Here is a 16,353-nt window from a genome sequence, read left to right as displayed (position 1 = left end):
GGATGACTTTATAGCTTTCCCCAGACAGATGTGCTGTCACTACCTGGGTAAGACTAAAATGACGTGGTTTTGTCTTTGTTTCTGTCAGTGACGCACAATTTATTTGCTAAACCTCTCACTTCATTGGTCCATTTCAGTGGTTAGTTAACTTGACTGCTTGTTTTAAGCAATGCAGCTCAAGGTTTCCTTACTTTTGCACCTACATGAATTGACCAAAAACTCTTTTCAATTAAGTTTTGACTACACAATTGATAAAAAAAAAAAAACGAAAAAAAACCGATGCATTAAATTGATAAACCTACTACACCTGTTATTTCATATAAAATGTAATGGTTCAGATTAAACAACAAAATCAGGTTGACAATTGAAAAGTCCAAATTGCTCAAGACGTTCACAAACGTTTGAGCAGCACTGTTATATATATGTAATTGATAAAAAAAAAAACGAAAAAAAAAAACGATGCATTAAATTGATAAACCTACTACACCTGTTATTTCATATAAAATGTAATGGTTCAGATTAAACAACAAAATCAGGTTGACAATTGAAAAGTCCAAATTGCTCAAGACGTTCACAAACGTTTGAGCAGCACTGTTATATATGTATATATATATATATATATATATATATATATATATATATATATATAGTTATATATATAGTTATATATATATATATATATAGTTATATATATAGTTATATATATATATATAGTTATATATATATAGTTATATATATAGTTATATATATATATCTATATAGTTTATATATATATATATATATAGTTATATATATATATCTATATAGTTTATATATATATATATATATAGTTATATATATATACTTATATATATATATATAGTTATATATATATATATATAGTTATATATATATATATATATAGTTATATATATATACTTATATATATATATATAGTTATATATATATATATATAGTTATATATATATATAGTTATAGTTATATAGTTATATATATATATATATATATATATATATATATAGTTATATATATATATATATATATATATATATATATATAGTTATATATATATATATATATAGTTATATATATATATATATATATATATATATATAGTTATATATATATATATATATAGTTTATATATATATATATATATATATATATAGTTTATATATATATATATATATATATATAGTTTATATATATATATATATATATAGTTTATATATATATGTATATATATATAAAAAATATATATATTTGCCTTTTTAAACAATTCCCCCCCTGGGGAATGTGTGTGCAAGCCTCACCCTCACCAACCAGAGACAGTTAAAAAAGGAACAACTCTTTGAATTTCCCTCCAGCAGGGACTGGATTTTGTTTTTCACAACTCAAAGGAAACACATACCTCAGCCCCTACCGAGACCTAAAAGCCTGTTAAGCAAGCAAACTACTGATAAGACTGCTTATCAGTCCCCAGACTATCTTTTATGGTCTGGTCTATCCACAGGAATCAGTAATGTGTTTTTGGAAACAACGCCCCTTGGTAGTTATACAGTACAACAGTGCCCTCCAGCGGTCACTATCGGTATTATCCTCAAGAATCCTGCCGCTCCGAATTAATCTGAAGTCTACATAATTCGGGACATAAACGGACTCTATGGACTTGACTGACATCAAGTGACTTATGTTGTTTATCTTTGTACACAACCTGTATGTCTATCTCAAATAAATGTGTGTAACCTCTGTAGCCACCTAAATTTAGCTAATTAGTAAGTTTAGCGGATTAAATAACTTTATGATCGCGGTAATGTTTGAAATGTGTTCAGAATGATAAATGAAGCATCTGGCTTGTCAATTCTGATAAAAAAAATATCAAATGATATCCCAAAAGCTTGGTCACAGTCGACCAAGTCTGCTTCAAGCGCACGGAAGAGGCAGGACTACTACTTGACCCCCCCCCCCAGGACACCAGTTTAAAAGCCAGCGCACGAAGGAACTTCCCCCTCTTCTTCTCCCTCTTCGCTCTTTTTACCCCATGAACTTCTCCTGACCATCACGAGAGACGTGGTTGCCAAACACGCCGAGAACTACCACGTGGCTTCCTTCCTTGAACCCCGCGGGGACTTGAGCCACGCCGCGCGCCCCAAAGCACGCATCACGCAACGACTCGAAACCTTGCACATCCCAAAACTTGCGTCTGTTCCTGCCGAGAGCCGACCCACCTACCTTCCGCTCTCTGAATCACGCAGCGCCTGCCGACTTGGTTCCACAACGGCTATTGGCACCGAGCCGCTGCGCGCCAGCAACCCATTTCTGCTCCAGCCGTGCGCCCGAGACGCACCGCAGCACCCGAACCAACGGACTGCGGCATCTCAGTCGTGCGCCCATCACAGCATTCCAGCTGCGCGTGCGCCAACCGCCCAGATTGCCTCCAACTGAGTTTTTTTCAACTGGGGATCGACGCTCGCCGAGTCCCTCTCTCTCCCGTGAACCTGAACCAGTCCGTAAATGCGCTTTCATTGCAATCTGACCATATACCACTGCCGCAACGTTTAATTCAAATATAAAAGGATTGACAGGTCAAAACGCTTCCATTTCTATTCCCCATCTACCTTTTCTATTCCCTTTTTATCTTAGTTTGTTAGGTTGCATGTTTTCTTTTTATCTTTGATTCACATTTTTTTTTATTCCGTTTCATTAATAGGTTAGGCTTTGACTGATATATGTGTGTGTTTACACTAAATACATTTGTTGTCTAGAAATTCAATTTCTGCCAAATCATTTGTGTTTACTGAGTGAATTAGTAATTATCTTATTAAAGCAAAGAACTCCATGATTAACTAAAGTAGCAACTTCAGATTATGAATACTTGATAATAGGATTTTTATCGTTTATTTTGCTCCTACAAACAAGCTGGTTTACCGTGAGGTTTTTCTGATGCAAAATAAGTGGCTTGGCTCCACAGGTTGGAAAACAACTCTCAGATCAAATTACAATTATACTACTATAATATGAAATTATTAAATAAGTCTTATTTGCTGCAATTGGCTGGCAATCAGTTCAGGGTGTACCTTGCCTACTGCTCGATGCCAGCTGCGATACGCTACAACCCTCCCCCTCAATCCCCCCGAGACTATAGTGAGGACTAAGCGGTTTAGACAATGGCTGGATGGAAGTCTTACTTGATGGACATATGACAAATATGTCATAATTCATATCTAACATGGATAGAGTAATGTTTATCTTATTACTCCCTCTACATAATGGGTGAATGAGCTCAGCTCATGCCCTAAGTTGTAAGTACGCAACCTTAGTCATCTCTTAATTCACATTCTAAACACCACCACACTGGATTTCAAATGAAACGAACAAGATGTGCTTTAATTGCAGATTTCCACTTTTATTTTTGAGGGGATTTACAGAAAAAAAAGCACACGAGCTAAATTGCAGAAACCCCCCGACAATGCCATTCATAAACACCAAAACCAAAATGAACCAGAATGTTCCATGTTGTGTGTGTCTTACCCTCTGTCATGCAGAAGACTCTCAAAAAAGCTAGTAGCTGTGCTGACACTGGGGATCCATTTGAGTGCAGAGCATAGACACAAGACCTATAAATAACAAAATAAATCAGATTTAATATAATTATTAATAGGCCATACCAAATAGAAAGGTTACAGCGATTTAACAGTCTAGCTCAAGTCACTTATCTAATTATGTCTGTCAAAGAAGTCTAAATCAAAAACACATCCACATCCTAATATTCTTGTAGTGCTTGGAAATGTGCCATCATGCCATATTCCGACAGGTCCTGTCAGTGTTTTCGCTGTCTGTATTTCTGTTAACTTCGTCGTTTTTTTTTTTGTATGGTGAGTAGTGCTGTCACTATCGAATATTTTTAGAATCGAATACTCAATGGTTTATTCAATCAATTAATTGACTAATCGTAAACACGTTTTTGCATGAAAGCGTATTACAAAAGTACCCCCCAAATTTTAATCATGGCCAATTGCTCTCTTCAAACGGGTGTCTTTTCTGCCGCCTTTAAAACGGCAGCTGTGAAGCCCCTTCTGAAGAAGAGCAATTTGAACCGTTTTTTTTTTTTTTTTTATAATTACAAACCTGTATCTAACTTATCGAAAGATTTTAGAAAAAATAGTTGTCATCCAATTAAATTATTTCTTAGATACAAATAATATTTTAGAGAAATGTCAGTCTGGTTTTAGGATGAACCATAAGGATCGAGACAGCACTTTTAAAGATTTTAAATGACATCAGATGTAATGAGCGTCACGGTGAATGACTGGTTAGCACGTCCGCCTTCCAGTGCAGAGGACATGAGATCGAGTCCGGGCTTTGGCCTTCCCGGGTGGAGTTTGCATGTTCTTCCCGTGCTTGCATGGGTTTTCTCCGGGTACTCCGGTTTCCTCCCACATTCCAAAGACATGCATGTCAGGTTAATTGAACTCTCCAAGTTGTCCATAGGTGTGATTGTGAGTGTGGATGGTTGTTCGTCTCTGTGTGCCTTGCGATTGGCTGGCAACCAGTTCAGGGTGTACCCCGCCTACTGCCCGCAGCCAGCTGGGATAGGCTCCAGCGCCCCCCGCGACCCTTGTGAGGACAAGCGGTTAAGAAAATGGATGGTTGGATCAGGTGTAATGGAGAACTGAAAAAAACTTAAGTCTTGGTGCAACTGGATTTAAGTGCTGCCGTTGATACGGTAGTTATTAAACATACTTAGAAACCTGGTGGGCATCTCTGGTACTGTTTTTAACTGGTTTTATTCCTATCTCACAGACTGATATTTTTTTGTAAGTATGGATACATGTTCCTCTGGAACAAATGGAATTAAATGTGAGGTTCCCCAAGGTTCAAATTTAGGCCTATTACTTACTACTATCTTTACATGCTTCCCCTTGGGCATGTCATCAGGAGACACAGCATCAACTTCCACAGTTACGCTGACTATACACAGCTGTACAAGGGTCATTCAATAAATAAAGTGGATTTTTTGGTATAAGGACTTCTAATACACATAGAAGCTTACTTTTTGTTTATTTTCCAACATAGCACTGACACACTTTTCCCATCTGTGCACAAGCTTCCGTCTTTCCTCAGCGTAAAAATCTTTGGACTGATGTCTCAGCCAGTCGTTCACAACACTTTTGACTTCATTGTCACTTTCAAACATCTTTAAACAATTTAGCTGACTTGTAGAATTTTTTTTCGGCTGAAACGTGGCGCCATACACAGTTGACATTCTCCTATGAATGTCAACTTGTTTGCACCCTTCAGCAACCAAAAACTTGATAACCGCTGTTCAATCCTAGAGCATGCTTCTTGGTCGGCAATCTTTTAAAGTTTTTCTTTAATCTGCAAAAATAAATAAATAATAAATAAATTAAATCCATGTGAAAAATAAGTATATAGAGTATATAGAAAAAAGTAATCTTCTACCTGTATTAGAAGTCCTTATACCGAAAAATTCACCTTATTTATATTTATTGAATGACCCGCGTACATTGCCATGTCTCCTGATGACATGGGGCCTATTGATACACTTTTAAATTGTATTCTAAAAATTAAGTCATGGATGGCAGACAATTTCCTTCAGCTAATTTTTGACTATGAGCTTAGTTTTATTCCTCATATTAAAAATGTAGCCAAGATAGTTTTTTACCATTTTAAGAATATTGCCAGAGTCCGCCCGTTTCTCTCGCAGGCCAACACGGAGGTGCTGATGACTGTTTTTTATTTCCTGTCGCTTACATTACTGTAATGCCCTGCTCTCTGGTCTTCCCAAAGAGAATATTTCAAGCCAAGGCTACTTCAGAATTCAGCCGCACATGTTCTGACGGGGACCAGATGGTGGGAGCACATTACACCAGTTTTTAAATTTCTGCATTTCCTGTGTGCTTCAGGATTTGATTTTAAGGTGCTTTTATTAGTTTGTAAATGTCTTAATGATCCCGGGCCATCTTATTTATCTGACCTGCTTTTACCATACCAGCCCGCACAGATCCTGAGGTCCTCTGGGAGTAGAGTCATCAGGGCACATCTGGGGGAAAGGGAGAAGTATCCCCTTTTGGAGAGATTCTGTAAACATTTTGAGAAATGGTGCTCTGAATTTCGATTCAAATATTTTTTAGATTTTGTTAGGCAGAGAATCAGGGTCTACCGCCTTTCCAAAATGTATACCTCTTATTAGGGCCGGAGCAGCTACCGCTGTGAGGTCCCTATTGTTTTTTCGTTCGTATTATTATTATTATTATTTAGGGCTTGACCAGCTACCGCTGCGAGGTCCCTATTGTTTTTCGTTCATATCATTATTATTAGGGCGTGGCAAGGTATTGTTTGCCAATTTTGAGGGCCTAAACATGCACAGAAACTCATGAAACTTGGCACACACATCTGGCCTGGCAAAATGAGCAATATTTTATAATGTAATGTGCAATTTTTACAAAAAATATTCACTAGCGCCCCCTAGAAAATTTTAATGAAGTAGCCCCGGTTGTACGTTTAAGCAAGATCTACGCAAACATTTTGGTATTTGAGGGAGCCCAAGACCTACAAAAAAGTATCTTGGACCCATATGCTTAAATGAACAGGAAGTGAGCTACGAATTTTTTAATGTACCATTTTTGCCAATTTTTGAACATTTACAGGGGGCATACTCTTGCTCATTTCTCCTACACGTTTGATCCGATTGACTTCAAACTTGGCCTGGACCATGTCAAGACCTGGGCCATCAACAGGAGAAAAAATCTCAAGTTTTCGAAATACTATATGACGACGGCATATTTTTTGTTTTATATTTCCTTCGCTATGAAACACAAAATACGTAATAACTCCCCGGTACATGCTCCAAAAAATCTCAAACTTCACTTGTATGTTTATAGTTACGACCTGAAGGTATCTCTATGACAATAGTCAGTTATAAATATAGCGCCACCTAGCTCTTAGGTCGCCCCTAAAAATTATGACACATAAGGTATTTTGTTCAAAATTTGTATACTGGGTTTGCTCTCTGGCCGGTGGCCCCTGCGGGGCCCGGGGGTTGTGCCTTGACGCTGTCGTGGCCTGGGGGCCCGGGGGTTGTGCCTTGACGCTGTCGTGGCCTGGGGGCCCTGGGGGGTTGTGCTTGCTCTGTCTTGGCCGGGGTCGACGGTTCCCATTTTTGGTGGAGGTTTTGATGCATGTCAGATCCACCACACAAACATCTACCGAAATTCAAACACAATCTGCTTCTTCCTCTGGTCGTTGAATCGGTGGAGGCTGTTGTCTGTGGATCTCACTCTGCTTCATCTATCCTTCCTTCCTTTCCTCAGTCTTTCCTTCGGTCTCTTAAGGTCTCCCTAATTTGTTGGAATTTAGATGTTTCTGGGGTTGGTGAAAGATTCTGGTTGGTAACCCGGTGGGTAGTAGGTGATGTCTGATCGGTTCTGGATTTCACTTTCCTTTCTTTTCGTTGATCAACCTCACGACTCTAGCTGGATTCTGAAGTATTTGGTTTAGGTGAACGATATGGGATTTTTAATAGGTTTAGGTGATTTAATGAGTACACACTCACATGCACGCACATATGCACACACACACCCGCACATGCACATACTCACGCACATACCAAAAAAGGAAAAAAAAGAGAGAGAGCAATGATGATGAATCGGTAAGATTACCGAATTAACAATACTGAGCTCTCTCTCAAAAAAAGAAAATAAAGAAAAAATTGGGATAGTCTCAGTAAGTGTGATAACTAAGTCATTTATGAATATTTGTTTTAACTTTCCACCACTCAAAATGTTCAGTGACATCAGAACAAACCATACATAAGTACTTTTATTTATTTATCTTTTTTTTTTTATGCCCTCTATGGACAATAAAAGCAATATTGTGCTGTGAGTAAAACTAACCTGGACCATTTTTTCTCGCTCATTTTGTGCATCGTCACCCTGCTCTACCCTCCGCAGTTGAACGTACAATGTCTATCTGGACTGAAGATCGGGAAGATGACTTTGTCTCTTTGGTTAAGAGAGACCAACATTGTATAATATTACCATTAAAGGGAATGCCGACAAAGGTATTAAAGCCAAACTATGGCATGACGTGGACGCGACTCGATATAGCAGGTAGGATTTACTTTTATACTTGAGAAGTATAGCAACTGTTTGTAATTAGTAAATCTAATTACTTTTACACGTTACCTGGCCAACGACTTGGTTAACAACACCCTCAAAACACGCTTGGTTTCCAGTTGCCTTTAGGAATAATGACTACCGCCGCCGATGCTATGGAGGGGAATTACTTCTCACGCATGCGCTGAGTAGGGATTGGAATTGAAAATATTTCCGATTCTGTTTTTGATTCTGCTTAGCTCGATTCTTTATCGATTAATTTTTTTTTTTTGGGTGAATAAACAGATTGCCATTCACTTTTTTATGTCTTAATTGTATCTGTAAACAAGAGACATATTTAAAAGTAACATGGCCTTACAAATCCAACTGTGAAGTTTTAAGAGGTCCACATTCGAGGACTCCTCAATGGGGTCCCCAGAAAAAAAAAGAAAAAAAGAAAAAACAGGAAAAAAAGAAAGAAAAAGGATTTGAAAATAAACATAACAATTATTTTTTTTAATTATCTTCTGTAGAAATTTACACAATACAATCTAGATTATTTTGTGACAATAATGTCCAACTCCAGTAACATTTTAACACTTACATAAATTGAGCACTTAAAAACTCCTCCCTTCCTCAGTCAAAACAGATGCAGCCAGTAGATTGGTATGTGACTCCCGTGAGTTGCCTATGAGCATAATCAGAATGTTTTGAAGTCATAGTTCATTCTGTACGTCTTTGAACGTTTTACCTTGAATGAACCCTGATGAAAAAAAACAACAACACTCAGGGGCCGCGGCATTTACCCTTGTAAGCAGACACCGTTTAGTTAGACACGGGCTTTAATATTAGCAGTTAGTAACTAATGGCACATTTCACATAAAGGCAAACTGGCGATAATATAGTTACTACCAGTATCTGAACGCTTGCATAGCTGGCGGCTGCTGTGTTGATCCCTCCGGACTCCGGAGTGCTCACGAACACAACAGACGGTCATCGCATGCTGTGTGTGCAAATGCTCTTGCATCGTGGTAGAATTTCCTCCCTTAGACAAAATATCCAATTTGCAAATATTGCAAGTTGCCTTGTTAGCTTTTCTTGGAAGATTTCAACAAACTTTCGAGCGTGGCACCATGTTTGTTGCTCGTCGCGCACGGAAATGTCGCACGCGATAAGGGAACCGTTAGCAAAAATGGCAAACGATGCCAAGGAATTGAAACACTGGGAGCCGGTTCTCAACAAGAGCCGTTTTTTTTATTCCTATCCCTAGCGCTAAACGTACGTAATAGTCAGGGTCGGTGCGGTATCATGTTTCATGACATTTTTCTACGCGACGTGCCGCTGTCTGGGTCGACGCCACAGGGGGTAGACGTTGGTCACATTTGGCCGACGTCGGATTGGTGTATCTAGGCCTTTAGGGCAAGGATTGTTCAAATAAATATCCTGCAATGTTTTACTTTTTTCCTCCAACAGTTTGATGTTTCGTTTAGCATTTTTTAATTTAGAGCGAGTGTAATTAATTACCTGGCCTCTGAAAAAGGCTTTAAAGGCCTCCCATCTAACACTTGCTGATGTCTCATTAGTGTTAATTGTGAAATAATTGTCTATCTGTTTTCCAAGAAAACTGATTAAATCCAGATCCTGAAGCCATTTTGTTGAAACTTCCATCTGGGTGGACTGTCTAATTGACCTGGGTGAACGTAAATCAGATTATTTGTTGCATGATGCAAATTAAAATACTGTCATAATTGTAGGCCCTGATTTTGCATACCAAAATCGCTGAGATTAGGAAGCAATCAATCCGTTAATATGTGCGATGAGTTCCAGAAACACAAGAATAAAGCGCCGTATCAGGGTTCCCATCCCTCCAAACGTCACTTAAATTTAGTTCCTTCAGAAATTTATGTATTACCCTTCTACTTTTGGCATGGGAAGCTTACTTATTTTAGACTGTAAATCTTCTCATTGCTTGTGTTAGTTGTTTAAGTTTTTGCAACCGCCTGCAGTTCTAAGATGTCAATTTAATTTCTAACCCACTGGACATAACCTTGAATTTGAAATGTTTTACTCATGATTATAATATAGTAGAGTATTTAACCCTAACCCAAAATAAGAGTAACTTTTTGAACAGTAACAAACTCCCTTTATGGAACATACAAAATGCTTTATTGAACAACGTGCACTTACAGCAACAGACATCGCAAAAGTCACTTTGAAGTAGTGCAAGTCTACACAGTGTAGCTAAACACATCACACCACATACTAAAGACACCAGATAGTTTTTTTCCCACGCATCACCTTTACTTCCTTATCTCCGTGACTCAAATGCGTACATCTCTCAGCCGCTGTGAAAAATAAAGTCTGGCAAATGAACGCAGAGCTTGCTATCATTCTGGGAAGCTGGCGAACACAGCTTTACCAAGACTGGGAGGCAGCAAGTTATGCCACAATTTGTCAATAAATCGTGAGTGCTTGGGCGAACGGCAAAAGCATAGTTTCCGAGGACACGACAATGACACTGACTCACAATGAGACAGAGCCAAGCGTGTTTGATGGAGAAATTGCCCAGTTGTTTGTTTCTGATACAGAAGATCATAAGGACTATGACTGATTTGTGGATAATGATTAATCAAAAGCAACGTGAGTACATTGTTATATACTTCAAGTACAACTGAACTCACTGTTTACATTGTTGCTTCAACCGAACTCAGTTTTGTTCCGTTCGCTGCCTTTTTAATAACATGCGCTAGTACTAGCATATGTTTTAGCATAATAGCATGCTATCATATGTTTTGAGCTAGTGTATGTTTAACTGTGCGTGCGCCCAATAGTGCGGTGCGCCTTATGTGTGTGTTAAACACAGAAATAGCACCAGTAACTGTGACTGCGCCTTATAATACGGTGCACCTTATGGTCGTGAAAATATAGTGTTAAATAAGTTTTTGTTTTTTTTTAAGCCCACCTCAAAGCATGCTGGGTACTCCTTTCGGCTCATTGAAATAGTGACAGCTGTGTGAAAGAGTTTGCGGGTCTAAATGTGCAGTTTTAGCATCATTAAAACACAGATTTGTAAGTTTTTCTGAAAATTGAACGGCGGAGAAAGCCCCCAAAAGCTTCACTGGGATGCTTACGTTACCGACAAGCGGAGGTACAGATTAGGGTTAGTCAAGGAGAGATCGGTTCTACCACTTATGTCGCAGCAAAGCAACGAGCTTCGGCTGGCTAATACTGCACATAAACACGTGGCGCTTTTGCTCCTAAGTTAGTAATCACAGATTCCGTGGCGGCGTATAAGAAGCACTTCTTCAGTTAGAAGTTAGTTCGAAGTTCTCACGTACAGATTACGAGGCGTGGAAAAGACGTCCAGCGTTACAAACGGAGGATCAAAAGGCAACGAGTATCAGAATTGTGTTATGGATTGGGGGCGGAGTGAAGGACTTCCACAAACTTAACTGTAATGCAATAGACCTCCTGCGCCTCCTTTCCTTTGGAACCACAAAGACCACTTTAATGAAGAATAATTACCCAGCTTTGCACAGGGCTTTGTACTAAATAAGAGTAAATGTCCCCAAAGCAGAAAGCAGATGTTTGGCCAGGAAACAGGTTAGTCGGACGGCACGCTATCACACCACACCGCACCGCACAGAACGACACGGCCTCCATTGCATTTCCATTACAAAAGGCGGGATGGGTTGCGGGACCATTTGAACTGTCCAAGCTTGCACACCTGCAGTGTGTGTGACTCTAGTCTGCCATAACATTTCACAGGTGGCAAGTCGCACCAACATTGAACTATATCTACAATCCCATATGGACCACAATGGATGAAATATTGCGATCTTGATTTCATGACCGGCTCACGAAGCTATTTCTGAATGGAGAGCTCAGCCTCATTTATTTAACTGCAGCTCGAGTTCTCATTCAAATGAATGGAGACACACAACCAGGCGAGCTGTGTTTTTCTGTTAGCTATACAGAGCCAATAAGTTAAGTTGAATGTTTTGGGGAATTAAGATGTTAGTTAAAAATGTCTACAAACGTTAGCATCCGCTGACTTGAGTTTGCTAACTAAGCTAACTGATAGCGTACCTTGTTTGTGTTAGATTATTTCTTTACATTTGTGATTGGTATATGCAAATGTATTTGTCATTTTCAGTGCTGTACTAATGTTGTTATTTTCATTTGTTTCAGTTTTCAGCTTCTTGTGAATCCCGGCCGCCAGGTCTGGATAGAACCGCACTGTTCTGTCCTTGTAAGGTATTTCCTTTTTGCACCGCTGCTCTTTCAGAATTTGTATTTTGTCACGGTAGTTCAAGAGCTTCTAGATTAAAGCTCGGTGGCCCAGTTGAGTCCCTTCTCAGCCCGACTCGATGAGCTTGTTCAATCGTATTTAGCGAAGTCATGCCGAGTACCTCCGGAATCCATGTCTAGAGGGAAGCGCAGGCATCAGCGCCTTCCTGCACCCTCCGGGAGATTTACCAGCCTTAGGTTTGTTCTTCTAGATCATGCTTCGAGGTCCTCGATCTTTTCCTCCATGTCCTTGTTCTTCTTTCTGAGGCCGCGGACCTTAGCGACAAGGCTATTCACCGTGCCCTCTGCTTCGGCCTTGTGAATCTCCGCGGCCTTAACTCGCTTGAAGCATTCACCCATTTCGTTCCTTACTCCTTCGATCACTGTCAAAACTCCACCAAATTTGCTGCAAAAATTTGTTCTTAGGTCCCGAATGGCTTTGAGAATGGGCAGTGGATTAGCATTTTGTTCGTTGCTCCCGCTAGCTTCAACCTCTGTCATTGTGCTAGCATTTGATGTAGCTTCTCCACACAAACTCATCTGTGTGTAAATTAAATTTTCGATTGAGACGTTTTGCTGTGTCCTTTATCCAGCTTAGCCAATGCAGATGCCATTTTCAGTGACCGCCTGGCTCAACCCAAGTGTTGATTGGTTCAGTTTATTAGTAAACATTTTGGCATGAATTTGCGGCAGAACGGGACACCCACCCTCTTAGTACACTGCCATACTGGAAGTTCTAATACATAATATTTAAATATTTTTTACGTAAATATAAATAATACTTTATGTACAGTAGCTAGGGTTGGGCGGTAAAACGGTATCCCAGTGTCCAAAAATGGCAACGGTGTCACTTTCAATACCGTCATTTAAATAACAACAACAACAAAAAAAATCTGCGGCGTAAAATAACCTATGAGTAAGCTGTTAGTTACGTGACAGTCACATGACCGCTCATAAGACGGTGCGAGACAAAATGGCAGCACAACTCGGTGAAGCGGTCCCCTAAAAAGAGAAGAAAAAATGCAACTGCTACAATTTGGCAGCAAATGTCGATGAGGCCTGTATGTAAAATCTACATGAGGACTGTATAGTGTGAGATGGAATATACTTTGTATCTCTGGACTTATCTGAGGGACAATATCCCCTGCTCACTCCTGCAAAGAGATGAGTTTGTCGCCGAGTCCACAATTTGTTTACCAACTATCGGTACTATTAGGTCCATATGACCGCCAGAAGCGCGCCACAAAGCGCTTTTATTCAGGGCTTAAAGTAAAAAAAGAAAAAATCGTGAGCCTGAACTTTATTCCTGGGAGTGCTGGTGCAGTGTCCAACGGGCCAATTTGTTGTTCGACCGACATCAAGCCATTGCTATTCGATTCATCGCCGTGGATGGACTGGGCATTTGGGAAACCCATGAAATTCCCAATGGCCAGTCATCCCCAAGTGTCAGGTCATCTCTTTCATTATCCATTTATATTATGTATTGTACAGTATAGCACTGGGGGTTACAGTCCCCCTCTAGTGCTACAGCTATCGAATATTTTAGTATACAAATATCCTACAGAAAATTCCATTGATTAATCAGGTATTTGCATACAAATTTAATATTTTTGCTTGGTGAAAGAACAATTATGAATACAGAAGATATTAAAAATATATTTCCACATAATAATGATTGACCAACTTTCATTTCTAGATACAGTAATTTCTGGACTACAAGGCGCACCTGACTTTATATTTATAGCCACGCTAGCTAAATTTGGGGAATACTCGAGTTTGTTACACATATAAGCCGCACCCGACTGTAAGCCGTAGAGGTTTTAATGTTACAGCAGCGGGTTCCTGCTACTTTCTTTTCCATAATGAGGGCGCAAATTGTCTCACTCTCGTTCTGTCTCTCCTACTGTATTTGGGCTCTGCCTGACGCACTTGCGCTTCCTTTATAGTGCGCCCCATTGTGATCTGATGGATAAGCCGCACCTTTGTATTAGCTGCAGGGTCGAATGCAAGTGAAAAAAAGTAGCAGCTTGTAGTCCAGAAATTACTGTAATCAACTTTTCTTTTTTTTTCTTTTTTTTAACTTAAATTTAAGTTGTGCTCAACAGAACAGATTTTTTTCCTCTCTAGAAAGTTCAGGACATTTTAGAGAAATTTCTCTCTATGGATTTTGTTACCTAACGCCGTTAGTTTAAACGCCGTTATTCCCAACACTGGTTAGTACCCACCAATACTGATGCCAGCATTTTAATGCAGTATTGGAGCGCCTCCCGATACTGGTCTCAGAGCAACACTAGTGTATAGGTGACTTAACCTTGCAATTACTATCATTTTGACCAGTGCAAAAATCAACAGTGAATAACTACATTTCAATTAAAATCGACACAAAAATGTGATTATCCTCCAATTAAAATGTATTTATGTTCTGCACTCCAACTAACGGGCAGGATGTGGGGGGTAGACAACTATTATTTGCTGCCACTCAACCCTAGGATAAAAATAAAACGAGACAAAAAGAACAGGTTATACGTACACTGGGAGACCAGCACGTGCCAGCACCTCTGCTTTCATGGCGTACAGTCTCTCACTTTTGCTGATGCCCAGCTTGATCTTCACCCAATCATGGATGTTATCATGGAAGAAGAAGCCATTATGGACGAAGAAGTCAGCATTGGATCTTGAGCCATAAAAAATGTAGATCTACACAGACATAATTAGAACACAATCACAATTCATCTTAAAAGAACACATTTAATAGTAAATGTAACTGAACAGTATGTAATGGCATTACTTTTGCTCCCAATTGCCATTTATTGAAGTACAGTGGTACCTTTAGCCTGTATCTCAATGAGCAAAGAAGGTATGCGAGTGTTTCCTCATTCACAGTGACAGTGTGTTATAGTTGACCACTAAGAGCATGCATTTTAAAGCACACACAGAGAGACCGCACTTTGCAAGCCTACCATCAATTCTTATTGCGTAATGATATTTGCGTGAGCGAACGAGCATCTCAGCGAGCGGCGGCGATTTGGCAGCCGGTGTGAAGCCTGGCGAGTGAGATGCCGAAAGAATGAATGAGCTGGATTTAGCTGGGGCAGGGGTGGGCGCACACGGTCTTCGAGGGCCGGAGTCCTGTAGGTTTAGAATGTTTTCATTCTCCAACACAGCTGATATATGATCGGCTCATCAGCAAGCTCTGCATAAGCCTGATAACGATCCTGTTGATTGGAATCAGCTTGTGTTGGAGGAGAGAAACCTCCAAAATCTGCAGGACTCCGGCCCTTGAGGACCAAGTTTGCCCACCCCAGGCGCTAGCAGGAGTTAGTCAGAGCCATATAGGCTGGAGTGGCTAACGAGAGACTAGCGGGAGAAGCTAGTATACATTTTTTTTTAAAAAGCTAGTAAAAGCTTGCAAGAGCAAAGCAGAAGGTGAAAAGCGACGGGAGCCCGAATCAAGGGACTCAGTGACAACCACCTGCAGGCCACAACTGTGGATGGTAAGCAGAGGTTGAACCATTGGGTCCAACACTAGATGCAAGCATCCCGAGCAGGATGATAGCAGTGAAACATGTCAGCCTCTTGTAAGATGATGGTCCAGCCATGTAATATAATTACTGACCTACGATTATATAAAAAATGTACGTTGGTGTGATATATATTTTTTTTGCATATGATTGAAATCAATAGTGGGTATTTAAATCGAATGAATTACGTATTAGTTCACCACTAGATGGCACTAAATATGACACTGTCACTTAAAAAAAACAAAAAACAGCAGCAACAAAAAAACAATCAACCCTAAGCAGATGACACCTCTGGAGACAAATTGTAGCCTTTATGGGATCTTCAAAGTTGCTTTGGTGTTATATATCTCACTAACATGCATCCTAAGTACCAATTTGGAAAATTTAATATTTTTTCAAAAATCTATACTTTTGGTCAGTCCACA

General features: G+C 39.5%; 1 protein-coding gene across 1 annotated transcript in view; it reads right to left on the bottom strand.

Moving 5' to 3' along the window:
- The window catches only part of setd3 (SET domain containing 3, actin histidine methyltransferase), a 110,363-nt gene that overhangs the window by 7,145 nt on the left and 86,865 nt on the right, over positions 1-16,353 (bottom strand). Inside the window, 2 exon segments of the mRNA XM_086094538.1 lie at positions 3,532-3,617; positions 14,938-15,104. Coding sequence (XP_085950664.1) covers positions 3,532-3,617; positions 14,938-15,104 — 253 coding nt within the window.

The sequence above is a fragment of the Leptonotus elevatus genome, chromosome 14 (genome assembly GCF_054856555.1).
Source record: "Leptonotus elevatus isolate MCC_2025b chromosome 14, RoL_Lele_1.0, whole genome shotgun sequence".
NCBI classification, from domain to species: domain Eukaryota; kingdom Metazoa; phylum Chordata; class Actinopteri; order Syngnathiformes; family Syngnathidae; genus Leptonotus; species Leptonotus elevatus.
The sequence above is the reverse complement of the archived record's forward strand: the minus strand, read 5'-3'. Positions and strand labels throughout refer to the sequence as shown.